The sequence below is a fragment of the Sorex fumeus genome, unplaced genomic scaffold (genome assembly GCF_029834395.1).
Source record: "Sorex fumeus unplaced genomic scaffold, SorFum_2.1 ptg000122l, whole genome shotgun sequence".
In the NCBI taxonomy this organism is placed as follows: Eukaryota; Metazoa; Chordata; class Mammalia; order Eulipotyphla; family Soricidae; genus Sorex; species Sorex fumeus.
Window position 1 is genome coordinate 6,177,360 of NW_026606179.1, and position 27,943 is coordinate 6,205,302.

At 46.4% G+C, this 27,943-nt stretch overlaps 2 protein-coding genes across 2 annotated transcripts in view; both read left to right on the forward strand.

Annotated features, from left to right (window-relative positions):
• The window catches only part of SPECC1 (sperm antigen with calponin homology and coiled-coil domains 1), a 422,681-nt gene extending 395,602 nt beyond the window's left edge, over positions 1 to 27,079 (forward strand). The window contains exon 15 of the mRNA XM_056135728.1: positions 26,944 to 27,079. Coding sequence (XP_055991703.1) covers positions 26,944 to 26,949 — 6 coding nt within the window. The 3' untranslated portion in view covers positions 26,950 to 27,079. The remainder of the gene's footprint in view (positions 1 to 26,943) is intronic.
• Positions 16 to 27,915, forward strand: ADORA2B (adenosine A2b receptor). Its single transcript, XM_056135732.1, has 2 exons — positions 16 to 350; positions 26,944 to 27,915. Exons 1-2 carry the CDS (start codon positions 16 to 18, stop codon positions 27,605 to 27,607), a joined length of 999 nt encoding a protein of 332 aa, XP_055991707.1. The 3' UTR covers positions 27,608 to 27,915.
• Positions 27,916 to 27,943: the final 28 nt, after the last annotated feature.

Below are 27,943 nucleotides of genomic sequence, written 5' to 3' on the forward strand. Positions count from 1 at the left end.
GCCGCGGTCCCGGCCATGCCTCTGGAGGCGCAGGACGCGCTGTACGTGGCGCTGGAGCTGGCCATCGCCGCGCTCTCGGTGGCGGGAAACGTGCTGGTCTGCGCCGCGGTGGGCACGTCGAGCGCGCTGCAGACGCCCACCAACTACTTCCTGGTGTCCCTGGCGGCGGCCGACGTGGCCGTGGGGCTGTTCGCCATCCCCTTTGCCATCACCATCAGCCTGGGCATCTGCACCGACTTCTACAGCTGCCTCTTCCTCGCCTGCTTCGTGCTGGTGCTCACCCAGAGCTCCATCTTCAGCCTGCTGGCCGTGGCCATCGACCGGTACCTGGCCATCCGCGTCCCGCTCAGGTGAGCGCGCTCCACCCGGCCCGGGCTTCGTCGAGCCGAGCGTCCCCTCCGGACCCACGTTCCGCACTCCCGGGACCCCCGGCCCGCGCGGCGCTGGGCTCAGGTCCGCAGCCCGGAGGGCGCCCTGGACCCGGCGGTCACTGCCCACTGCGCTTCTCGGGGCGCCCGATGTCCAGAGAAGGGCATCCGCTGAGCGGTCACTCGAGGGCTTCTGTGACACGCTGGAAACTCGGGGAAAGCACAACCCCGCTGGCGTGAGGAGACTCGGGCGCTGGGGCTTGCCGAGTGCAGTGCCTCCTTTGCGGGGAACTCTTTGCTCCAGTCCCGCCACCCAGCGCCGGCGCACCGCCAGACCCGGGTTCCAGAGCACGGCCACCCGTGATTGGGGGAGGGGGGCCCAGGAGCCTGGGGCTAGTGCGGTCAGAGTGGACCCCACTCTCGACCCGACCCAGGTTCCGAGAGAGCTTGCCTCAAAGGGGAAGGAGGGGGCGGTCGCGGAGGGCATGGGGAACACCGCTGACTGGGGAATGCGGCGTTTGTCCTTACAGGTCCCCTCTATATTCTTTGTAAAAAAGCGGTAAGGTGCTAGTTTGCAAGACCGCAGCGCCAGAGCTAAAGGCCTTTGTGGAGCTTGTTTATCCTGTGCTGCCCTGCCCCTGCAGACTGGGACTTGCTTCAACATTTCAGAAAAGGGTGAGGGACCCTGTGCCCTCTCTCATTCTCCCGCAGTCAGAGAATGTAGGATTCGGGGCTGGGGCGCCGGCAGTAGCAGCTCAGCTGCAGCTGATCGAGTCCAAACCTTCAGGAAACCTGGCAGTGAGGGTCGCCTCTGTCTGGCCAGCTGTGCCATCTCCTAGTGGTGTGAGCTTGACATTTTTGGGGGGTTTGAACTGTGACAGGGAAACTGAGTTTCAGGGGTAGGAGGGAAGGAAAAAATATTTTTCAAGGATGAACTGTGTGAGGTTGTTTATATTCACTTTAGAGCTTTTTTGGTTTGTTTTTGGGGGGCCATACCCGGGGTGCTCAGGGCTCACTCCTGGCACTGTACTCAGGGATCACTCCTGGTAGGGCTTGGGGGAATTCCTGTTTACAGGGTGCCAGAGATTGAACCCGGCTTCGCTGTGTGCAAGTCAAGCTCTCTGCATGCTATACTGTGCTTTGGGCCTCACCTCATAGAGCCTTTAGTCCTTGTATGAATCGTAGGGTGACACTGTTACCTGTCCCACACAGGGCATAGTGGGGGGCTCGGGGAGAGGAGAATCTTACTCGGAATGGTGCATCTGGATGAGTGGCAGAGTCGGAACTTGAGCTCCGCTGGCCATTGGGAGTGGGCAGCAGGGTTAAATGTGGGCAGAAAATGCAACTTTCCAGAGCAGATTCTGACCACTGTGGACTGGGGTCTGAGGGAAATGCATTTGTGGCGTTGGTGGGGAGGGTGCCTCCAGGGGCCCTCAGAGCAGGTGGAGACACATGCTGAACCGGGTCCTGTGGCTGTCTGTCACATAGCAGCAGGAGCCTCCTGTTGATTGAGTTTTGAGTCTGGATCTTTTCATGTGTTTCTGTCCCTGGCATCTGACCAGGAGACCTTGGCTGGACAGGTGTGACAGAGCCCCGAACTTTCTGGGGCCCGAGGCACACTCTCCTCTCTCAGGGCTTCCTTCACTGAGCATGGGTCTTGGATTGGATTCTTGACCTTTTGGCATCCAGTGTAACAGTCTCAGGCCACAGTCCCAGAAAACCATCTCGGGCTTGCTCCTGGCAAAAGCTTCGGGTGACCCTAAGGTCAGTGGGAACTTCTGAAAAAAATCTTCTGTCCCATGAGCAGGAAGTTCTGTAGAACTTCTAAATCTGTTAGTTCTTGAACTGGTTTGTGCCAGGTAGGTCATGAAAAATTGGGCGTGACTCTGTTAAGAAAGACATGACTCAGAGGCTTTCCTTCTTTGCATTTGTCAAGTGCTGGTGTGCAGACCTAGGTTTGGGGAGTATTGCTCACTAGCGAGATGCCCCGAGCCTTGCTCACCCTCTGACCTTCTTGGGTCCCCAAGAGCTGTGCATGCCGCAGACTTTCTCCACCCTCCCACCCCTGAGAAGGCACATCCTGCTCTGTCCCCAACCTTTGCTGTGCCCCCAACTTGTGATTTGTCCCCAGTTCTGGCACCCACCCTGTGCCTTTCCTTCAGAGCCCTGCTTGGGGTGTGAGCTGGGAGTGGAACTTCTTTCCTCAGCTCTTTCCTGCTTTTGGAGAGGATGTGAGAGGCTAAAGGGCAGTATTAGAGCCTCACTGGGCACCCTTAGCCAACACTGTGGGCTCGGTGGAGTGTGATTTCTGCATCAGTATCTTTCACTGTGGAGTTCTGGCCCTATCTAAATGTGAGAACCTTCTGAGGTTGAGGGGGTCTTGAGGCTGTGCCTTGAAGGAGACCTCTTTGGAGTCCTGGGTCGCCACAGCAGGTGAGAGTACCTGGGTTGGGTGGAGGTGTCTCTTCTCTGAAGGCAAGCAGTTATGCTAGTGAGAGCCAGGGCACAAAGCTGGGGCATGGTTCTGGGATGGCAGAAACAGTCCTTGGGCCGTCCTTTGTCCATCCAGTTTCTGGGTGTTTTGGGGTATGCAGGGCTCATGTGCCCTGGGCTCTGAGTGAGACTCCTGGAAACTGCCCTGCTCAGGGTTTTGGGTCCTGCTAGCTGTCCAGATGCCCCACTGTGTACCAAAAGGACAGAGATGACAGTGCGGCAGGAAAGGGACTCCCTGGTCACGCTCAAGCCCTAGATGGGCAGTGTGCTTCTGGGAGACTGTGACAGCCACTAACTTTGTTCAGGCCCTGCTCTGGCAGGGATCCCGACAGGCTCGGAGCAGCAGGAGTGGGCCGCAGTGGGGGGAGGGGTGGCAGGGTGCTTGCTGGTCCTCAGCTGCCTCCTGCCTCTCACTCACTCGCAGGCTTCTTCCTCCTGAGTCTAATTCTGTTCCCTATGCCGCACCCCATGTTGGTTTGGGGTGACTGTGACTCAGCTCATGTGGGTGCCTCTGGACTCAGTTTCCCTGGTGCTGTGGTATTGAGCATTCCATGCACCAAGTTCTTCCTGGGGTGTTTGGGTAACTGGATGGAATGAATGTCAGGCGGTAGATCTGCATTGCTGCTGTGCTCCCCACACCTGCAGGGTCTCTTTGGGGCAGGGGAAGACTTTCTCTCGGGGTCTCACATGTCCGGTCTGTGGAGTCAGCGAGACTTTGTACTCTGGGGAACAACTGGCCCCTATTGAGGTGAGTAAATAGTAGGATCAGAATTGGCAAGGGATACTGAGTGTTTTTTAAGATGTTTTTTAAGATGTTTTTTGTGACTTCAGCAGTGCTGCGGGGTTCTGGGGCCACTCCTGGACACACTGGCCTGACATATGGGCCTGAGATATGGCATTGTTCACCTGGTGGTGACAGGGCCGCCTGGTGGTGCTGGGGGTCAGGCCCAGCCTCCTCCCCCCAGAGCATGTTTCTGGCCCTTTCAGCTGTCTCCCCCGCTTCCAGATTTAAAAACATTCTTTTTGGATTTCCATAGTACAAAATTCACCATTAGTGTTGTTTTGAAATATGGTTTCAAAGGAAAGACCACCTAAACTACTCTTCAGCTCTCCCATGCTCTTATTCTTGGGCTCTGCCTTCTTCCTTACCAGTCTTACCTTTCTCTTCTAGATCATTCCCATTGTAGTGAGTTGAATGGCGTTCTCCACCTCCCTCTTCCCAGCCCCTGAGCTTTCAAATATGCTCTTGTTGTAATCCCTTAGAACCTATGCAAATTACCGTAAATGGCAAAAGAATGAGTGTTGCCATGTATGGATCTTGAAAGAAAGAACTTATCTTGGTTTATTTGGTGACCCCCCCCCCCCCCAAGTGCAGTCATGTGCTCATAAAATGGAAGATTTTCTGTGTGAAGATCTGGAGAGATGCTGCTCCGGACAGAGAATGCTGCTGCTTCACACTGGGGGCTGGGGAGATAGTACAATGGGTCAGTCTCTTGTTTTCCATGTGGCCAACCCGGGTTTAATCCCTTGTATCCCTTATGGTCCCCGTAACCCGCCAGCAGTAATCCCTGAGTGCAGAGCCAGGAGTGACTCCTGCACAGCAGGGTGTAACCCAAAAAGAAAAGAAAAATCTGGGCAGACCCCAGAAGCAAGAAGAAGCATGGAGTCAACATTCCCTCAGAGCACCGGTCTGGCCCCAAGAAGAATGGGAGAATATGTATTTTAAGTCACTGAGTGTGTGGTATTTTGTGAAAGTTGCTCCACGAAACCACCCATTATATGTGTCTCTCCACGAGCCAAGCCGCACACCTGCTCTCCTATTTCTGCATCTCCCTCCAGGGTAAACTTCTCCAAACCATTCAGTGGCTCCCCTTGTGTTGCCATTGCATCGCTCCTATCAGCTCACCCCTGTAGAATAACATTGCCACAGGGAGCTTAAGTTTATTGGGTTACACCCATCACAGTGCTCCCTAGTCACTCCCATTCCTCTGTTTATCTGTAAACTCTTCTCTATGTTCTCCTCCCCAGCCAGTTAATCACCTTTTCTCTCTAATCAGATTCTGTTAGCTTGTAAGATCAGATCTTTCTAAGGACACTGAACTTGTATTTTAAGTTATGTCCTTTGCATAGTTTACCTTAAAGCAATGTCCTTTCTGTATGAACACAGGAAGACAGTTAATATTATGCTTTGTAATTTGGGAGTTGATTGACTCTGAATAATATTTACTCCTGGGCATCTGCTTTTTTGACTCAGTTGCCCCTAGTTCCTAGCACCACAAAAGCAGGGTCCTGATGAGGGACTGAATGGACCCAAGGCAAGCTGTGAGCTACCCTGGCATTGAAATGGGCCAGGCCAAAGTGCCACGATACTCAACTATAAGTTGAGGGTATGATCATAGACAAATGCTGTCATGATCCAAAAGTAAGTAACGAGACTAGGACCCTGCTGGGGCTAGGAAGACTAACCTGTAACCTGACCTGAGGACTGTAATATATATATATATATATATATATATATATATATATATATAGCGGAATATATAGTGAGGTGTCCTCAGGAAGAACCAAATGGTAAGTTTATCTCTTACTGTGCTCATACAGAATGACATTGCTAGAAATATTGGAAGTAGATTTAATACAACTATTTAAGTAGGGGAGCTTGCCAGGCTCTGCCGTGCGGGCGAGATACTCTCGGGAGCTTGCCGGGCTCTCCGAGAGGGGCGGAGGAATCGAACTCGGGTCGGCCATGTTGGCCGTGTGCAAGGCAAACGCCCTACCCGCTGTGCTATCGCTCCAGCCCTTTTTTTAAAAAAAAAAGTAGATTACTAGCTGAGGCAAGAACATACCCTTGTTGGGATCCCACCCTTGAGCAGATCTCTTAGTAATCTGGAATAATCTCTTTAGATGAGCTTTTATCCTTGAGTTTATCTCCTCGAGGAGTGGTCTTACCTGTCTTTGCTGATTTGTTAATGTTCAACCCACCTTTGTGTCACCACCCTACGTGATTGCTATATAAACTAAGACTGTAAGCTCAAAGGGGGCTTGGGCTTGAGAGAGCAGAGACTGAGGCTCAGGCTGAGGCACAGGCTCGGGCTCAGGAGCTTGGGCTCCAGAGGGCAGAGTCAGAGGTGAGAGTGAAGATTGGAATAAACTACAATTGATACCGCCCAGCGTGGCCCTCGTTTCCTTCCTTCACCTGCCCATCGCCATCGACCTCCCCGGGGTGGGGGAAGAGATGAGAGACCACTGAACGCGGGCGACGGGAGAGATAGAGCGCCACTGGACCCTCTTGAAAACACACAACCCCTACAGTGTCTCTTAATGGAACCTGCTTCACTCTTTTTTAGGATGGGGAGCACATACCCATCTGCGCTTGGGGCTTCTCCTGGCTCAGTACTTGGGGGTGCACCTGGTGGTGCTCGGTGAATGTGTGATGCCAGGACCCCAGCCCAGGGCCACCCACCTGCACGGCAAGTGCTCCTCCACTGAGCTGCATCCCTGGCCCTCTTTCGGTGGAATCTTTTGGTCACTTAAACCTCATTGCAGTTGTCCTCTGAGCAGCTTTTTTTTTAGAAATAAAATCATTTATAAGGACCACACAATACAGGATTCCTAATTAGTTATGTGCAGTGCATTGCCATTTCCAATCAGTACTAAAGTTTCCAGTACAATAAATTATCATAAAATATTTGTTGTTTCCTTTTGTTAACTAAGTACTCAGACATTCCTGTGTGAACCTGGAGTGAAGAAGTTTGTGAAACAGAAGGCTTAGTAGCTGTATATTTGCAGATTTAACTAAGTCTTGACTGCATACAAACAGAGACAATGGCATATATTGTAATACAGTACTAAAATGGTCTCTTTACAGCCCTGTTTCCTGACACAATGCAATTACATTTAAACCATCATTTAATCACATCTATCTTTTACAGTAAATTTACATTTTAATTTACTGTTAATCAGGGTCTGACACTGTCAGTTCTGTAAACTCCTCTGATCAGCTCTTGAGCAGCTTTTGCTGGGCTGTCGTGGAGCCCCCATTCCCCTCTCCCCATCTCTGGCTTCCTCCTTTTTTGTTTTTGTTGTTTTGTTTTTTGGTCACACCAGGTGATGGTCAGTGGTTATTCCTAGCTCTGCACTCAAGAATTGTTGCTGGCGCTGCTCAGGGGACAATGTGGGATGCCAGGGATTGAACCTGGGTCAACCACTGCAAGGTAAATGCCCTCCCTGCTGTCCAGTAGCTCAGGTTTCTCTAGCAGCCTCCTTTTTGCCACTCTCCACACAGCTGCCACAGAGAATGGTCTGGAACCTCAGGCAGATCAGACCTGCTTCGAACTGCACAGTGTGTCTTACTCTGTCGCTCTGTCTTGCATGCCTCTCTGTTTCTCTCTCCCCGGTGCGGCTGTGAGTTCTTCTGCTCTGACCCTTGTCTACCTTTCCTTGCTTGCCACGTCTGGACACTGCAGTCAGCCTTAGTCCTCTCACTGCCTCCATCACTCAACCATGCTATATTCAGTTATGAAGTGACCAAACTAACTGCCAACTCTGAGCAGAGGGGTTCGTCTTACTCTCATGCAGCCTGGTATGGGGTAGAGACCCACGTTTTGTTTTGGCTTTTAAGTCACACCTGGTGGTGCTTAGGGCTTACTCTGCACGCAGGAGCCACTGCTGATGGTACTCATGGGACTATATGTGGTGTTGGGATTGAACCCAGGTCAACTGTGTTTAAGGCAAGTGCCCTACCTGCTTTGCTGTCTCTCTGGTCCAGTAGGAAACACATTTTGGATGAAGACATGAGGAACTAAGTGTCATGTTCAGTCAAAGCTTATCCAGTATGGGAAGACTATGCACACACGCAAGAAGACAGACACAGAGAGGCCAAGGGCACCCTGCAATAAGGAGGGCTCTTTGATGATATGGCACACAAGCAGATGGTGTGGGTTAGGGAGAGCCTCAATGGCTCATGTGCATGCTTTCTTAGTGTGCCTCAGGTTCGATCCCTGGCATACAAGGTCCTCCATGCACTTCCAGGTATGACCCCTGAGCACTGAGCCAGTAGTACCCCTGAACACTGCCAGGTGTATCCCCACTCACCAAAATGGTCCAGTAAGTTTTGGTGGGGAAAGACCTCTCCGGAAGGATCTCATAGAACCAGGGAAGGTTCAGGGATGTACTATATGGGGCTTCACGCAGGGACAGTGGCTGTTTGTGCTATGGGTGGTCCCCTGGTCCTGGTTCTCATGTCCAGTCCTCAGGTCACCCTTGTACCTTCATAAATGTATTTCAGGACAGGAGAAACTGCTGTCTGGGCTGGAGGAGGGGGTGGGAACTTGGGTGCTGCTTTTCTGTCATTTCCCCTCCATTCAGGTCCACTCTCCACAGCCGCACTGTCCCGCCGGAAACCAAGGCTTAAAATGGAGCAGGCGCAGGCTGACTCTGGTGGGTCTGAGCTGGTGCCTGTAAACACTGGTGCAGTCTCCTGCCAACTGTCTACTTAATTCTGGGGTGGCCTGATCCTTGCTGAACCTAGGAAGAGGCTGAATTCTGATCAGGAACCATCTCAGAAACATGTCAGAGCCTGTGTGACCCAGAGGTCTTTCCCCTTTTCTGCGGTTCGATATACCCAACAGAACCATCACCCAGAGCACTTGGAACCTGCAGGCTGGGGAAGAGATAGACTCATCCTGAGCACTCAGAGTCATGAGCCACAGCACAAGCTGAAGGAGCACTGAAATCTAGAGGAAGAAGAATCTGTCCCAGTCACCTGAGACCAGACTGGGAGTGTCCTGAGTGGTCCGGAGAGTCCTTCTGCTTCCCTGTGGGCTAGCTCGGGCCCAGCAGCACTGGCAACCAGCTCTGTGGCTCAGCATCTCCCAGAACTCTGAAAAGCATTGATGATTGTCTTTGATCATCATGAGAACTGTGGCGGGGGGAGGGGGCAGAGAAGGAGAGGGAAGACGTGAAGAGGGACAGAGAGAGACTGAACTGGAGACAGCAGTACAGGGGTTAAGGCACTTGCCTTATATCCTGCTGTCTCAGGTCCAGATTCCAGGCACTGCCTGGGATTACTCCTGAACATGAGGCAGGAATAGCTCCCGAGCCCTGTTGTGTGTTGCTCTGGACCACCCCCATCCCCCTGCCCACCACACACACACACACACACACACACACACACACACACACACGGGACCAAAGTTAACATTTTCGCATGACATAGAGCATGCTCCTTTCTGGCCAGGTTGCTGTCAGAATCCAACCTCTGTCTTCGCCCCTTGGTCTGCTTACTGTGCTCTGAGCTTGGGACATGCTGCTGGCGCAGAGATGAGGTCTAGATAGAGAATTTTTCACACTGTGTGGCAGCCACTGTTGGGAGCCATTTTGTGATCTCTACACCTTAATATCTGTAATATCTCTGATCTTATGTTTTTGGGGTGAGGGAGGACCCTAGGTGTCTAGGGGCCATCCTGTCTCTCTTCAGGAGTCATTTCCTGGCTCAGGGACCACAAGAAGTGCCTGGATTTGATACTTTGTTGCAGCTATGGTGCAGGCAGGGCAAGTGAAGTAACCTCTCTCTGTTTCCCACCCATTCCCTTGACCTTTATACCTTACAGGGGCAGATGTTGTTACCTCCCCCAGTGCACAGATGAGGAAGCCAAAACCTCAGGGAGTTATGTGTAGTCCAGGTCACAAAGAAACCTGGACCAAACCAGTCTGTTTTCCCAGGCACCCCTGACCAGAGTGTGAACAACTGAAGAGAAAGGCTCCAAGAGGTCACCCCAGACACCCTGTCATGAGTAATCCCTTCTGGTGCTGGGTGAATGAGGACACCAGAAAACTGTGATTGGGACCCTTTTAAATGTACGATGCTTAAAGGTGTCAGTAGCTGCTTGGTACGATGGCTTGTGAGGAGAGCAAATGATACCCTGGCAAGTGCTTATAAATATCATGGAATTTGACTATGAGTGCAAGGATCTACCTCTTGTTTCTGTGGGGGAACTGAGGCTTTGTCTTTCCTTTGTTCCAGCCTTATTACTCCCTTTCAGGAACCAACTTTCAGAATTGATTATGCTTCTCTAAGGGCAGTACCAGGATGCATTCTTAGGGACCTGAGTGATAGTATAGTGGTAGGGCATTTGCCTTGCACGTGGCCAACTTGGGTTTATCCCTAGCATCCCATATGGTCCTCCAAGAACCACCATGAGTAATTTATGAGTGCAGAGCTAGGAATAACCCCTGAACATTGCTGGGTGTGTCTCCCCTTTCCCCTCCTCCCCCTCCCCCACATACAATAAAAGGGACTCATTCTTAGTCTCTGAGGCTAACAAGCTGGGAGCAGGAGCTTAAAGGGAAATAGTCTGTTCTCTTTTTTTAAAAAAATATTTAAATATCATAGTTTACAAAATTCTGTGTGAACCCGGGTAATGTGGAACTTTGTGACCTTGGACTCTGGGCTCAACAGGACCCAGGAGCAGAGATCCTCTGCCTGCTTCCCCCAGTCTCCGGTGACCCAGGAGTCACACCCATAAGCCACCTTCTGCCAGCACCAGATAATCTCCTCATCAGCCACCCTCTAAAACTATGGATGCTTCTCCTGGAAGGGGCATAAAATGAGGCCCTCATAATCATGCCACCGGACTCTGTTCCAGGCTGTTTTCACTTGGGGCGCTCCAGAGGGGGGCAGGTAAGAGCCCTTCCCGTCCCAAGGGACCCAGCCCTGGCAGCTTACCTCCACTACCCAACTGCCGCTATGTTCTAAGCTGCTTTCCACATGCTCAGGCCGAGCCTCACACATGAGTGAACATTTTGCGGCCGCGTGACACATCATAAAACACTCCCTCCCCATTTTCCATTTTCCATAATTACCACACTATATTTGATGGCGTTCAGACAGTAGGCAACAAATCACAGAGGGAGATATATATATATATATATATATATCTCGGAGAGCCCAGCAAGCTACCGAGACTATCACGCCTGCACAGCAGAGTCTAGCAAGCTCCTCATGGTGTATTCGATATGCCAAAAACAGTAACAATAACAGGTCTTATTCCCCTGACCCCAAAACAACCTCCAATATGGCAGCATTGGGAAAGACGAGTAAGGAGAGGCTGCTAAAAATCTCATGGCTGGGACAAATGGAGATGTTACTGGCACCTGCTCTAGTAAATCGATGAACAATGGGATGATAGTGACAGTGATACAGTGATACAGTTTACAAAATTGTTGCTAGTATGGTTGTTACGGACATTAAAATTATTTTATTTTATCTTTCATTTAATACCCATGAGATAGACCATTACAAAGCTGTTCATGATTGGTTTTCAGTCATGCAGTGATTCAGCATCCATCGCTCCACCAGTGTACATTTTCCACCACTAGTGTCCCCCATTTCCCTCCCATCATTCTCCAATACACACACACACACACACACACACACACACACACACACACACACACCCTGCCAGCCTATTTCTATGGCATGCACTTTTCTTTTTTCTCTCTCTCCTTTTGTGTATTATGGTTTGCAATACAGGTACTAAGAGGTATCATGTTTGTTCAGGGGTATTCAGTATTTTTATTGGGAAGGGAAGGCTTCCCAATAGCTTTATTTTTATTGGGAAGGGAAGGCTTCCCAGTAGCTTTTTCAACTGGGTGTAGCTTTGGGGTGTGGACATGACTGCTGAGGCTTCTGGAAGTACAGGGAGATGAGGGGACCCCTCATCTCAACCCTGAGAGGCCTGGAGATTTCAATCACAAAACCTGCATAACCAGATTTTCAGCAAGTCGTATCTTGGTAAGAGCTGTCCTGAAATGGTAGAGTCTGGCTGGGGGCATGGTGGTGATTTTGGATTGTGGGAGCAACTGGCTGCCAGGGGCCCTGTTTAGGTGGGCACCAGGCTGACTGCACCCCCCCTCCGATTTATCCCAGTCTGTTCAGCCTTGAACGGGTCTGAGTAACTGCAGCTTTTGATGTCTTTTGAGATTTATTTATGGGTCTCTGAAGCAAGGCAGGTAGAAGAGCTTATATGGTGGTGCTGGAGTTGGTTCATGGGGGTGACTGAGGGTACTTCCAGGATTATAGGGAAGGGGGAGGAGGTAGCCCATCCCAAATCCAAGAATGTTACGGGCATTTTATGTTCCAACACCAGTCGCACCACCTGAATGTCCTTCCCTCTACCATTGTTCCCATTTTCCCAAACACCCCCCCCCCCCCGCCCCCGCAAGCCTTTTGGAAGACAAAAAAGAATTCATTCTATATTGCTTGTTACAACTAAGTGGTTAACAGAATTATCAAAAATACTTCAGTAAAAGAAAATTTGTGAGAATTGTTCTATTTCACCACTGGGTTGTTAAGTCCTTGTTTGAGGATTTACTAACTGCTTGTTTGTTGAGTCTCCTGTGTCATTGTTTTTGTTTGTTGATTTTGTTTGGGTTCTGTATTACTTTCCCATCTAATTCAGTATTCTCCTACTGGAATTTCAATATGGTGGAATTTGGCTGTACAGTTCAGAAACTTTGGGATTTTCTGGAGATTTCCCAGTTCAGAAAACTGGGCCGATGAATTGACATGAAGGTGACTGGAAGGTGAGCATGGCTGCTGGTGCTTCTGGAAATATGGGGGAGAAATCTGGGAGGAGGCTGCTCACCTCCACTCTGACAAGACCCCAGAGTTCTCAACCTGGATACTGGAGTACCAGAAATTGTTACAGTTTGGTGTCTCTGCAGAGAAAATTGGTGAAGTGGTGGATTGAGTGATCCCTGAGTACAGTGCCAGGAGTTACCCCTGAGCACTGCCGAGTGTGGCCCCTAAACCAAAAATAAAATATTTTAAAAAGGTAAATCATGATCTCTGGTTTTCCACTTTGCCTATCATAGCAACCAGTTTTTTGTTCTACAGAAGTTATGAGCTGAATCCATTTAAACCATATGGTTACTTCATATTGTAAAGAATTATACCATTTTATGCAGCCCTATAATTGTAAAACATTTGGTGAAACTTTATTTCAGGAAAGTTTCTGCAGAGAGTTTTCTGTTTCTGAAAACAGGATATCTTTAATGGCATTTATATTTTACTTGTTTATTTCTCTCTGTGTGTCTGTGTATGTGTATGTGTGAGTTGTGGCCATACCTGGCAGCACTTGGGGACCACTCTCTACTCTGCATGGGATCCCTCCAAGCAGCCCTGGTGCTTAGGGAATCCTGCAGTGCAGGAACTGACCTCGTCATCTCCCTTGGGAAGCACAAGCTTAACCCTTTGTGCCATGGCACCAGCTCCTACTGATGTATTCCTAATTCATCTCAGGACTTGGGAGTGTGATTAGAATGAGAAAGCATTCTGGGGGCTGTGCCTTAGGACTGGGCTTTAGGCCATTTGCCTTGTATGTGGCCAACCCTGGTTCTATCTCCAGCACCTGATATGGTCCCAGAACCCCGCCGGTAGTGATCCCTGAGTGTAGATTCAGCAGTCAGCCCTAAGTGCATCTAGGTGTGGCCCAAAGGCAGGAAGAAAAAAAAATTCTACTTGTGTATAATGAGGGAAATCTGCATAATCAAAATTCTTTCTCTTACCTCCTCTCCTATCACTTCAATGTGGGGAGAGGGAATGGAGCGAGGCGATGATTGTTGAGCTCCACAGTTCCTGATTACTACTTCTCTTGGAAATCCCACTTGGCCACTGTATCTGCTAGACTACAGCCTCTCTTCCTGGTCATCCTGATTCCATGCTGCATCCAGATGGATACCTCTGCCTTCTACAGACCCACCCAAACCTCTGAATTGCTGGTATCATCTGCTTCTATTATAGGAGGGTTTCTTTCCTTTTTTGTGTGTCTCTACTAGCAGGAATTATGACTTTTGAGGGGAGATAATTAGGTGAGATATGAAAGACCAAGGTAGGATTTTAATCAGGAGTTTGATATGATCAGATTTGCATTTTGCAGTCTGAGGCTGGAGAGATAGTACAGGAATGGGATGGGAGGCATTTGCCGGCATGCAGACGACTGGCTCTATCTCTTGGACCACATGGTCCCATGTGGTAGGGGCAATGCCTGGAAGTAGTCCCTAAGCACCACTTGGTTTGGTCCACCCCCCCCCCCCCCCCATATTTTCCCCAAACCCAGAAAGTGAAAACAGTTCTTGTAGGCAGCAGGAAGGGTATCTTAGAGATGACATTAGGTCGTGTAGCCAGTTGTTTTCTGAATGAAAAGAAAGCATTACCTGGACTAGCCGTGGGAATGGAACCAGAGTCTGTGGGCACTTGAGGTGTAGTAGAATTGAATATCTGCACCAGAGAAGGTTCATGTCTGATGCTTGCCAAGGGGTCTGTCTCGAGCAACTCTCGAGTATGCAGCCAGCAGAGAGAGCAGCCTGGGAGAGTTCTTATTGAGCCCAGCAGCCACAGTCAGTCAGCAGACGATGGAGATGTAGCTTGTCAGGAGCAGCAGAGGTGGGGGTCAGGGACTTGGGAACTGTTTTGTGTGAGCTGCGGTGCCTTCTCAGTGCTGTGAGTCTGTGACACCAGATGGAAGTGCTGGTGACTGGAAGGCTAGGGAATAGGTTCAAGAGAACTTGCTGAGGGACAAGGCAGAGTTGTCCAACTCACACAGTCCAACAACTCAGAGTTGGACTGAATGCCTCCCTGGGTTCAATCCCGAGCACCCATTAAAAAAGGGAGGGTTGGTGGAGAGATTGTGTAGTAGGTAAGGTATGTGAGTGACCCTGTTCATTCCAGATACCATATATGTGCCCTCAAGCACTGCCAGGGGTTACTTCTGAGCACAGAGGTAGGAAGACCTGTTGAACATTGCCAGGTGTGCCAGCCCCTGCCCAAAAGAATAATGCCCATCCAGTTGGGTGTGTGGTGTGAGGGAGAGAGGAGCCCAGGCTGACTTCCCATATCTGGGTGCCTGGTTGATGCCATCCCAAAGACCAGGTGAATTGTCACCTTGAGCTAGCTGTGTATGTGTTATGTTCAAGGCACCTACCGGTTATGGGACACTGTGTTGTTGCATCAGAGTCGCGACTGGTCAGTCCTTCCATTTGGCTGTACCAACTCCTGGCTATGTGCTTAAGAGTAACTCCTGGCAGTGCTTGGGGGACCATATGTGGTGTTGGATCCAACTAGAGTCAGTGCATGCAAGGCAAATGCCTTACCTGCTATACTATCTGTCCAGCCCAGGTATTTTCCTAGTACATGTTTATGCCTGTTGTTTCCTCAGTATCATCAGGACTCTGTTCAGTGATTGGTTTGTAACAATCAGGAGTGGACAGTATGTTGTGTGAATGTACGTGTTTATGTGTGAGTATACACAGATGCATGTGCACTATTGGCCATTAAGCAGGATGTACTGGATAAGCCGGAGATGTCCATGGTTGCAAAAGATGTCCATGGAGGGTGTACTCAGAATAGCGAGTGGAACAGCAAGAGCCCAAAGGAGACTGAGAGGGAGAGGTAAGAGGAAAGCTAGACCAGCTTCCCCAACAGCAAAAGGGAGTGTGATAGGGAGAGATTAGCTGTATTTTAGGGGAGCAAATAGTTCCCTCTGTGACACTGATACTTGATAACTAACATTTTCAGAAATCACTAGGAACCTGATCTCTTTAGTAGGAGGGACTTTGAAAATCAGAAAACAAATGTAGTATATAGTCACATCCAAATAGATATTTGATTCTATTTCACCAATGTGGTCTATGATTTCAGGAAGTGAGTCATTATGAAGTAGTGGGTTCTTTGAGTTTTTGGGGTCTTTTAAAATTTTTTTTTAAATTTTGGGGCCATATCTGGCAGTACTCAGGGATTACTCCTGACTCTGTGCTCAGGGATCATTCCTGACAAAGCTTAGGGGACCTTATAGGGTATGGGGATTAGACCCAAGTTGGACCCATGCAAAGAAGTGTCCTACCTGCTGTACTATCTCTGACCCTAAAGTAGTATATTTTTTTCCACAATTTTTAGGTTGCACAAATAAAATGTTTAGATTCACGGATTGTTCATATTTTGCTTCTTGGGCCTTCTTGTTGAGAAAGTAGCTCCACAGCATGGTGATCTTGCCTGTGGCAGGGCTTGCTGTCTGTGCCCAGCTTCATAGCCGTCCCCTGCCTCTCAGCTTCTCTTGTCTCTCTATTGCTTGACAGCTAATTCAAGTTTTGCCAGGAGTTCATTTAATTTTGGCCCTGCATCCGCACCAACAGTGGTTGATCCTGTTCTTTTTGATCTATGCCAGTCTCTGTGGTGTGAGATGTCTTTGTTGTTTGATTTGCATCACCCTGATGATTAGTGATGTAGAAAATTTTTTTCATGTGCCTTTTGGCCATTTGTATTTCTTCTTTGAGGAAGTTTCTGTTCATTTCTTCTCCCCATTTTTTTTGGATAGGGTTGTATATTTCTTCTTGTTAAATTTTATCAGAGTTTTATGTATCTTGGATATTAACCCTTTATCAGATGACTGTTGGATAAATAATTTTTCCCATTCTGTGGGCCGTCTTTGTATTGTGATCTTCATTTCTTTTGAGGTGCATAAGCTTCTTAGTTTAATGTAGTCCCAGTTTAACTGTTTATCTTTGCTTACACTTGGTCAGTGACGTTTCATCCTTAAAGATACATTTAGCTTCATTATCATTCGAGTTTGTGAGATGTGCTTTTTAACTTTTGTTTTACTGAATCACCTTGAGATAGAGCATTACAAAATTGTTTATAATTGCATTTCAGTTATACAAAGTTCCAACATCCATCCCTCCACCAGTGTAATTTCCCAGCACCAGTGTCTCCAGTTTCCCTCCCACCCCTTCAAGCCACCTACCACCCCCACCTGCCTCTGTGGGAGGCCCTCTTTTTCTCTCTCTCTCTCTCTCTCTCTCTCTCTCTCTCTCTCTCTCTCTCTCTCTCTCTCATTTTAGGCATTATGGTTTGTGATATAGATATTGAAAGGTTATAATCTATATCCTTTTACCTTTCGGCACTCAGTTCTGTCCTGAGTGATCATTTCCAACTAGTATTGTCATAATGGACCTCCTCTATCTTACCTACCCTCCACCTCACACCGTTGACCAACCATTGATCAGTCCTCTCAGCCCATTTTCCCTGGTCTTGGATATTAGTTTCATACTGTTTAAATTTTTTTAAACATCCCATAAATGAAGAAGTCAGAAGGAGAGGAAGGTATGTTTTTAATATTCATGGTGGCAGCTTGTAGCCTGGCTGAATTAGTTGTCAGATGGTCCAGGTTATCACTTTGGTGCTCTAGTTACAACATTATCTCATTTTCACATGCTTTTTTTCTGAGAACATGTGTATTGCTTCTTGTGGAAATGTTTATATAGCTAGCCCCAACTTAAGGCTTGACTTATCAATCTTTTGACTCTATGATGGTACAAATAAGAGATGCATTCAGTAGAAAACTGATTCTGAATTTTGGTTTTGGTGATATTCTGGTGATGTTCTTGGTGATATGCTGATACTATTATGATCTTGTGCAGCAGAAATGAGCCCTAGTGCCTACGCTGTGTCCGCTCAGAAAGGTAGACACCTGGTGCTCTGGGAGGCCCTGTCTTGCCAGCATGTTTGACTTACATTATTTTCAAGTTATAATGGACTTAACGGTCAGAAAAGATTTTCATTTACAAAGAAATGAAACATAAGCTAGATAAAATATAGTCATTACATAAACAATTTTAAGTAATGATAGCATTCCATGTAACTTTGCATTTATAATATGCTTTTGTACATATCTTGTCTAGTTTAAAGTCCTTAGCAGCAGCATAGAGGTGTGGCACCCAAACCAAAATAAATTAAAAATAAAATAAAATGAAAGTAAAAACCTTTTTGCACCTTCTCTTGATCATCTTCATAGGCTCTTAACATCCATGAATTTGTGGATTTTCTTAGTACAATAATCTTGCAATCCACTTTCCCTTAGTACTGTTTTAGTACGGTCTGGAGAGAGAGTTTAACAAGCCAGAGTGCATGTCCTGCATGCAGGAGGCCTGGGTTTGATCATTGGCACTGTCTGATCCCTCAGGCACTGCCAGGAATGATCCTCAAGTATTGTTGGTGTGGAACAAACACTTTTTTTTAAAAAAAAAGTTACTGTTTTAATAAATATTAATACATTGGGGGTAAAGGATCCTCAGAATTATCCTTAGTTTTTCCTCTTCCCTCATCTAACCCATCTTTAGGACCTGCAGCTCTACTCCCAGAGCATGCATCTATGTGCTACCACCTTGACCAAGTCAGCATTTTCTCTTTTGTTAACCTCTGGAGTTTCCTAACTGACCCAAAATGCACTCTCTTTGCCATAAATTTTGTAACATAAATCAGTGCCTTTCCCTTGTTTAAAAGTTTCCCATTGCACTTTGAATTAAATCAGATTTCTTCACTTGGCCTGTAAGCTGGTTCTCCTTTCATTTCAGTTTCAGTCACATTTCCTTTTGTGTCCTCAGTAAACTTCTTTCTTATGTGAATACCCTTACTCATTCTGTTTTCTCTTAGCTGGTATGTTTTTACATCTTTAAATCCTTCCCAAACATTTAGCTTTCTGTTTAAGAGAGGTCTTCTCTGATAGCCAACATGCTTCTGTTTTTCTTACCTCACTGTATCACTGTCATCCTGTTGTTCATCGATTGCCGCACGCTTCCGGGAGCATTTGTTTATAGTCTCTGGGTCTTGGCCTTTGATGGGATTACAGGGTGCCCGCCTGGGGCAGTTGGTGGATGTAACGCCACACCTGTGGTGCTCAGGATTTACATACTGGAAGATGGGGGATCTGTGTGGAGGAGGCCCCAGTCCCAATCCGAGCAGGCTTGGAGATCTACTCCCTGGGTCCCACACACCTGGGTTCCTCTGTCGGTTCCTTCATGCGTGAGGCTCATCCGAACGTGTGGAGAGTGGTCTTAAGCATGGCTGTGGCTGAAACCGGAGATCTTTATTTATAGTTACATATTTGTGAGTTTTCTTGTGTAATTCTTTTCTCTTTCACTGGTTTACAATCTCTGAGGGCCGTGATTATAGTTTCAGTGCCTTGCAGAGAACATGTTGCTAGGGAGAACTCTAGTAGGCTGTGATAGGTCTTCATAAAGAAAGTTTCAACCAGCTGCTCCCCTCTTGACATCAGATACTTTAGCTTATTCAAGACAGTTTGGCATCAAAGTTTCGAGGGACCCAAGAGCTTTGAGAATTCAGATGAGGGTAGCAAGGGATTAAACGCAGAGCTTTCAATATGCAAACTATGTTTGCATCTGCTGCTTGAGTCACATCTCTAGTCTACCAGTGGTTTTGGTGGAATTCCCTGTGAGCCTTCTGTCTCTAATATGGCTTTGAAAACAAAGGAAAAAAAAGGTAAACTAAGCGGTAGGATGTTACAAGGAATACAAGCTAGAGAATCCCAGTACCATTAGTCTTATATTGCCTTTGTTACATCAAAACTGCCTGTTTTCTCCTTTGTTTTGTTTTTAGCCACACCTGTGGTGCTCAGGACTTGCTCTGGCTCTTTGCTCAGGGATGGCTCCTGGTGGGGCTTAGGGAACCATATGGAGTGCCATGGATAGAACCCAGATTGGCCGCATGTAAGGCAAGTGTCCACTGTACATCACTTTGGCCCTATTTCCTCCTTTGTAAATAAGAGAGGTTGAACTGGAAGAGTGAAACGACTTCAGTTTGTAAGAGTAGCTTTTGGCTGCAGTGACACCGGCTTAAGCAATCAAGACATTTAGTGAACTCAGAATATGGAGCGATCCTGGTTCTGGGGTCAATACAGTAGTTCATGGATCTCCTCCAAGAACCTTCATCCTATGCAAAGGTCCCTGATTTTCCTATATACAGATAATGAAAAAAAAGAGATATTAAAAAACAATCCTATTTTCCATTGTGCCTCAAAAAATCAGCTTAATTCAAGAGGCGAAGGACCTATATAAAGAAAACTACAAAAAAATAAAAGAGAACATGAAGAAATGGAAACACAGTCCCTGCTAATGGATTGGGAGGATTAACATCACCAAAATGGCAATACTCCCCAAAGCATTATACTGATTCTATGTAATCCCAATAGAGATTCCTATGGCAAAAAAAAAAAAAAAAAGATCAAATACTCCCGAAAATCATATGGAACAATAAAATCCCACAAATAACTAAAGCAATCCTTGGGAAAAAGAAGTGGAGGTATCACCTTCCCCAACTTTAAACTGTACTACAAAGCGATAGTAATTAACACAGCATGGTGTTGGAATAAAGACAGACTTTCACAACAACAATGGAATAGAGGTGTATATTCTGACACTGGCCTTAAACATTTGGTCATTTACTCTTTCATAAAGGAGCAAAAAATATTAAGTGGAGCAAGGAAAACCTTTTCAACAAGTGGTGCTGGGAAAATTGGGCATCTACATGCAAAAAAATGAACTCAGACTTCTTTCTAATATCATGCACAAAAATCAGATCAAAATGGATTAAAGACCTGCACTCGTAAGGTACATAGAGGAAAATGTAGTCAGAACCCTTCTTGATATTGAAGTTGAACACATCTTCAAAGATGAAACACCACTGACCAACCAAGTGGAAGCAAAGATAAATAAACAATGACCGGGATACAAAGTGGGAGGGAAACTGGGGACATTAGTGGTGGGAAATGTACACTGGTAGAGGAATCCATGATAGAACATTATAGGACTGAAAGCCAGTCATGAACAACTTTGTAACTGTGTATCTCATGGTGATTCAATTAAAAAAAAGAGGGAAAGATAGGAAACAGGGTGATATGTGCCATCTAAATGCACAGTGTAAAAGAGTTGTAAGTAAAACCACTCAACAACTAGTACGAGTGTGCTGCTAAAAAAAGAACACTTTTTAAAAGAAAATAAAAACAGCCCACAGAATGGGAAAAATTATTTACTCAACACCCATCTGATAAAGAGTTAATATCAACATATATAAGGTATTTTGGAATACTGAAAAACTATATAAAAAATTTAAAAAGGCAGTGTAGAACTTTACAAGAAAAAGAATCAAACTCGATCAAAAAATGGGGAGAAGACATGAACAGAAACTTCCTCAAAGAAGAAATACTTTTGTTTCAAAAAATTACCATTTCAGGGATGGGGGGATGGGGGGTGGGAGGGATATTGGGATCTGTGGTGGTGGGAAATGGGCTCTGGTGGAGGGATGGGTATTTGATCATTGTATAATTGAAACCCAAGCACAAAAATTTGTAAGTCTACAACTGTGCCTCATGGTGTCTCACTAATAAAAAATTTTTAAAAAATTACCATTTCAAAAAACAAATACTCATGTTTCAAAAAAGCACAAAAAATGCTTTAGGTCACTAATCATCGGAGAGATGCAAATCAAAACAATGTGGCTATCATCTCATGCCACAGAGACTGGCACACATCAAAAAGAACAAGAACAACTAATGCTGGTGAGAATGCATGGAGAAAGGGACTCTCACTCATTGTTGGTGGGTATGCTCTCCAGTCCAGCCTTTTTGGAAAACAATATGGGTATTCCTCAAAAAAACTAGAAACTGAGCTTTCAAATGACACTGCAATACTGTTCCTGGGAATAAACCCAAGGGGCCTGAAAACACAATGCAGAAAAGCCATCTGCACTTCTGTGTTTATTGCAGCACTATTCATAATAGTTAGAGTCTGTAAACAACCCAAGTGCTTGAAAATAGAAACCCAAGTGCCTGAGAACAGACGACTGGATGAAGAAACTATGGTACATCTCCACAGTGGAATACTATATAGCTGCCAGGAAAAATGAAATCATGAAATTTGTTTATACATGATGGACATGGACAGTATTATGCTGTGTGAAATGAGTCAGATAGAGAAGGACAACATAGAATGATTTTTAGGATATTAAAAAACAGTATGAGACTAATACTCAAAGACTGTAGAAACGAGGGCCAGGAGGACTGTTCCATGGTTGGAAGCTTGCCACAAGTTTGGGATAGGGCATGGGAGGAGACAGAAAGGACGGCTGTGACAATTAGTTGGAAGTGGATCCTCTGGACAAGCCGCTAGTGCTGAAAGATGTCAAAGTAATATACAAAAACTAACCTTTCACTACTTGTGTTGCAAACCATAATGCTTAAAAGAAGAGTGGGGGGAGAGGAAGAGAGGAAAATTGTCTGCCATAGAGGCAGGCTGGAGAGGGGGGTGAAGGGACGGGTGTTGGGAGATTGTATAACTGAATTCCAGTCATGAATAACTTGTATCACAGTCATTCCACTAAAAACATCAGTAGTTCTGTAGCACTGTCACACTGTCGTAGCACTGTTGCCCCATTGTTCATCGATTTGCTCGAGTGGGCACCAGTAACATCTCCATTCATCCCTGTCTTGTGCTCGTGTAGCCCAATGTGTCTGCTCGCTCCAGGAACACGAAGTGAGACTTGTTGTTACTGTTTTTGGCATATCGAATACGCCACAGGTAGCTTGCCAGGCTCTGCCATGCGGGCGGGATACTCTCAGTAGCTTGCCGGGCTCTCCAAGAGGTATGGAGGAATCGAGCCTGGGTCAGCCTCGTGCAAGGCAAATGCCCTACCTGCTATGCTCCAGCTTATTGTTTTCCAAAAAGGCTGGATCAGACAGCATCACTCCAGCTCCAGCTTTTTTTTTTTTTTTAATGGAGCTGGAAAAAATAAGTACAATAAAAAAAAAAAGAATTAGAACTAACTGAACTTGACTCTTTAAAAAAATAAAAAGAATTAAAAAAGAAACCTTCCCCCCCCCCCCCCCCCCCATTGGTTTTGTTTTTAAATATGTCTCTCTGGGTTAGAGGCTGCTGCAGCTTTAGGGATCACTTCTGTGAATGCATCACAACCAGGGTTTGGGGGAAAACTCAGGGGTCCCTTTTCCTTTTATCAAGGAGAAAAATCTTTCCTGAAATCTCCCAAAACTTTTTTTAGATCTTATTGGCCAAAATCACCTTACATACCCACTCCAGACCATTACTACAAAGATCGAAAGTAGATTTTTTGCTTATCCAAGTAAAATTCTTCCCGAGGCTGCAGTTCTGATTCTTAATGCTTGGTGAATAGAAGCTGCCTTATTACCCTGCAGGGACTAAATGCTTTCTTCATTATCATACTGTTGGTGTCACAAATGTCATACCACTGGTGAGACACTGACCAGGAATAACTTTTTTTTAGGGAGATCCTGGCTGTGCTTTCAGGGATTGGTGCTTGGGGGACTATATGGGATGCTGGCGTTACAGCCTTGGTCAGTTGTGTATAAGGCAAATGCCCTACCTACTATACTATGTCTCCAGCCTCAGGGATAACTTATTTTCAGGATTGGCTTTACATTCCTGAGGAGGAAAGTGGAAAGTTTTGGAAACAGATGGCCAAGCAAAACTCAATGAACAACTGAGGCCAGTAGTTCTTCAGATGGAAAGGCCCCATAAACAGAGCTGCCTATAGTAGTGGAGAGCCCCAACAGGAAGGATGAAAAAAATTACAGCAGTTATCAGGCACTATCTTGGCTAACTTCCTCAGCAAGTGGTACTGCTCTTCAGCCTGTACAGGCCTCAGCATTAAGTACTCAATAAGCAGAATCTTATTTGTTGTTCATTTGAATTTTTCTTCCCCCTTTGCCTTCCCTTTTTGTTGTTGCGATGGTGATGACCCAGAATTGCACACATTTGGTCTTGACACTCACTCGGGGTCCCACACTATGGTTACAGTGCCAGTCCAGGTGCTTGCGGAGATCACACATTTCAGCTGTGGTGCTTGTGCACATTTGGTAGCAGTGTGCGCCAGGAGTGATATTCTTGGTGGTGGCACTTGTATACTTCCTAGCTGCAGATTCGCTGGTGTTTCCATCCTTAGTTGAAATGCTTACACTCACCTAGTTGTTTTGAACTGGATATTACTTATTCACTTGCTGTGGCACCAGGGACCACAAAAGCAGAGCCACTAGAATCATACTTAGGCATGGGGGTTGGGAATGATGCCAGGGATTGAACTGTGGCCAAGAGTGATCTACCACTGGGCTATTCCTGAGCCCAACAGAATCTTGTTCTAAAATTGAGGGGGGATATAGTACAGTGTGGGCACTCCCTTGCACAAGGCCAACCCAGGTTTGATCCCCAGCACCCCATAAGGTCCTCTGAGCCCGCCAGGAGTGATTCCTGAGCGCTGCCCTTCCCCCTCAAAAACATCAATGGCCTTGGGGCTGGAGTGATAGCACAGCAGGTAGGGCGTTTGCCTTGCACGCGGCCAACCCGGGTTTGATTCCCAGCATCCCATATGGTCCCCTGAGCACCGCCAGGGATAATTCCTGAGTGCAGAGCCAGGAGTGACCCCTGTGCATCGCTAGACGTGACCCAAAAAGAAAAAAAAACACATCAAGAGCCCAGAGGATTAGCTCAGTGACTTAGGACACCTGCCTTGCAGGTGTAAAATCACAGATTCAATCCCTGGTGCTGCTGTATGTGCCCAGGGCAGTTGTAGCTCTGGTGCCAGTTATTTCTAGCTACACTATATTCAGGTGTCACAACAAAGGAGCGTTGTCCCAGGAAGCACCACAGCTAAGATGTGTGGGCACCAAGGCCAGGAAGGGTAACCCTGTTGAGCCCTAGTGAGCACCACAACCAGAATGTGCATGAACACACTAAAGAGTATGGTGCTCAGCAAGCACATGTGCAAGCACCACAATTGGGCGGTGCAAGTAACCCAGACAAGCACAGCCAAATGTGTATCACCCAGGCATCATAGCCACAATGAATGGGAAGGAGGGGGAGTAAATAACAGGAAAACAAGAAAACAAGCTAGTTTAGAATCAGATCATGAATAAGGAGTAGACTAATAATGGCTATCTAAAGAACTGTGGCCCAGTGACAGTACTCAACCTAGTACAAATGGACATAGTACAGCCTTCCGAAGTTGAGGTGAAATGTAACAGCCAGATGAATAGGCTCTGTGGCAGCTATGTGTTGGGCCTGGGATCGGCCATGTGACCTGAGAGGAGATCAGCAAAGAGTACTCTTGAGGCGGAAAGAGGTGTTTTGTCTGATGTGGAGGGAAACGTGAGTCAGTGGGAAATGTTGGTCAGAACTGCAGGTACTGGGTTGTACGGCTGAGGCCTAAAGGGCTCTTTGGGCCTTGCCAAGAACATACATGCTTTAACCTGTTGCAAGGAAACTCGACACTTTTCATCGATAAGTCTTAAGATTAATATGTATCAAATTAACATTCTTCAGTTTTCTTCCCAGATTACAGAAAGATTTGATCTTATTGAGTCAATGTGTTACATTGAATATTTATTATGGGTCAGTTATTAATGGCAGAGTTACAGTCTTGCTGTGTTTTATATATGGACTAGTTTACAATGCCTAAAATGCATAATGTGATTCTACTGATCTAAAGTAAGATTCAGGTGACAGGGTAGAATGTGCCTAAGTGGTGTAGTACATACCTGGTCTATGAGGCCCTAAATTCAGTTCCCATGTACTGCATGACCCTCCTGCATTACCTGGTATAGTCCTGCTGTCCCCCAGCAACTACTGGACATGGCTCCTATTTAAAAAAACAACTTTTAAAATGAAGTAGGTAGCTTACCTATTTCCAAAAGTTTAAAAAATATCAAAATCAGTAGTTTAAGGGGTCAGAGAGAGAAGTCAGTGGGCTAGAGTGATGATTTGCATGCAGGAGGCTGGGTTTTGATCTCTAGTACCATAGTCTCTGCAGCACTGAGCCAAAAGTAACCACTGAGCCATCTCCAGGTGTCGTCCAAACTTATAAAAATAAAAAATTAAGTGATTTAAACAACACTAATACTTGTTTACTATATTTCCCAGTTTTTTTTTAAAAATCAACTTTTGCTAACGGGGACTATTAGACCTCTGCCAGAACTGTTATTCTTTAGTTTACAGAGGTACCTGAGGATGATCCTTCCCACACTCTGGTAAACCTTGTTATTTTGGAGAGACCAGAAGATTCTAGCTCAGTGCCACTAGCCTGACTTGAGAGTTTCAGTCTTACTCCTCAGGCTTTTAAGTGTCAGTTTACCAATGAGATGGCTTTAACAGACCTCTTCAAAACTACTTGGGGCTGTGGACAGTCCAGGGCTCAGAACACAAGCCTCACATGCATCTCACCCCCATCATGCCTGAGTGTAACCCTGGCGGCCCCCAACACAGCTGGGGGTAAGAAGCACAACATATGAAGATCTGAACATTTAACAGTAGGCTGAGAATTGCCAGGAGTGGCCGGGGGTCCCCTGAGCACTGCCCCTCCTCCCAAACTCCAAAATCCTATAATCCTAGCTCATTCTGGTCTTTCATTCTCTGCATTTTCTTCATTCTCTCTGTATTTCCTTCAAACATACCATATGATTCACTAACTTAACATCTCTTTCTCCCATACCCCGCAGTGCTCAGAACTGATTTCTGGCTCTGCTCAGGGATCACTCTTGAAAGGGCCTGGGGGACCATATGGGTGTGGAGGGATTGAATCTGGGTTGGTTGTGTGCTAGGCAAGCACCCTACCTACTGTACTTTTGCTTTAGCCCTATAACATTTCTCTATTAGTCTGCATCCTCCTTGAAAATGTACTTTCCTTAAAAGTAGAGCTTCTTTTTGTGTTCTGTTCACTGTTTTTCCTCAGACACTGAAATCAGTGCTTTATTTAAGTGGTTTTCAACCATTTCTGTACCTGTGGACTGGTAGTAGTCCAGACCAGCACCTGAAAAACATTGCCTTGTGTATTACCCAGGCTCAAAGGTCAGTAGCTTTGACATTAGCAAGCACCCTTTAGGTCTTTCTTTTCGGTAGTGGTTGAATCCAGGGCCTCAGACATGCTTATCAAGTGCTCTACCACTGAGCTACATCCTTGGCCCCTTTCACTGTTCTCAGGCTGATTTGCCACGACACAGGTGGATTTTACTAAGAATCAAAGCTTTCTAGTGTTTATTAGAGCAATATTGTTCAGACTTATTTGCATTTTTACTTTTGTGGGTAAGAGGTCATGGCGCCTTTATGGGGGAAACTTTAGGGCTTATTAGGGACCAAAGGCCATGGAAAAAAACTAGGTGTGGTTTTGGACTTTACTTGCAGAGATGATAACAGATAATGTTCTTTTGAACAGGTATAAGAGTCTGGTCACTGGGACCCGAGCAAGAAGAGTCATTGCTCTCCTCTGGGTCCTGGCCTTTGGCATTGGACTGACTCCATTCCTGGGGTGGAACAAGAAGGACAATACCAAAAACTGCACACAGCCTCTGGGTGGAACCACCAATGAAAGCTGCTGCCTTGTGACGTGTCTTTTTGAAAATGTGGTCTCGATGAGCTATATGGTGTATTTCAATTTCTTCGGATGTGTCCTGCCCCCACTTCTCATCATGCTGGTGATCTATATCAAGATCTTCACAGTAGCCTGCAGGCAGCTTCAGCGCACTGAGCTGATGGACCACTCAAGGACCATCCTCCAGAGGGAGATCCATGCAGCCAAATCTCTGGCCATGATTGTCGGAATTTTTGCCCTATGCTGGCTACCAGTACATGCCATCAACTGTATTACTCATTTTCAGCCAGCTCAGGCTCCTGCTAAACCCAAATGGGCAATGAACATGGCCATTCTTCTGTCACATGCGAACTCTGTTGTCAATCCCATTGTCTATGCCTACCGGAACCAAGACTTTCGCTATACTTTTCACAAACTCATTTCCAGGTATGTTCTCTGCCAAACAGATGTCCTCAAAAGTGGAACTGGGCAAGCCAGCACGCAGCCTTCTCTAAGTGTGGGTCTATGACACAGGCTCTGGCCTTTTCAAGGAGAAGGCACAAATTTACCATAGACAAAAGGACAGAACATGACTGGTGGATTCTCATTGTGAAAGAGAGTTCCACCTCACAAAGCTGCCTTTTGAGCACCACCCTGGACTTACCACTATCTCGTTAATATGTACATGTTATTAGTAGGCTTCAAGGGTTGGCAAATGTATTTATGGTTTATTTGGCTGCTCTTACTATGTGGAACATATTGATGGCTTGAAAAGATTGTATAAGACTCGTTTTTTAAAAGCCTCTTACATGATAAAAAATGATAAACTATTTTACTGTGAAACATTGTGAATTATCATACAAAT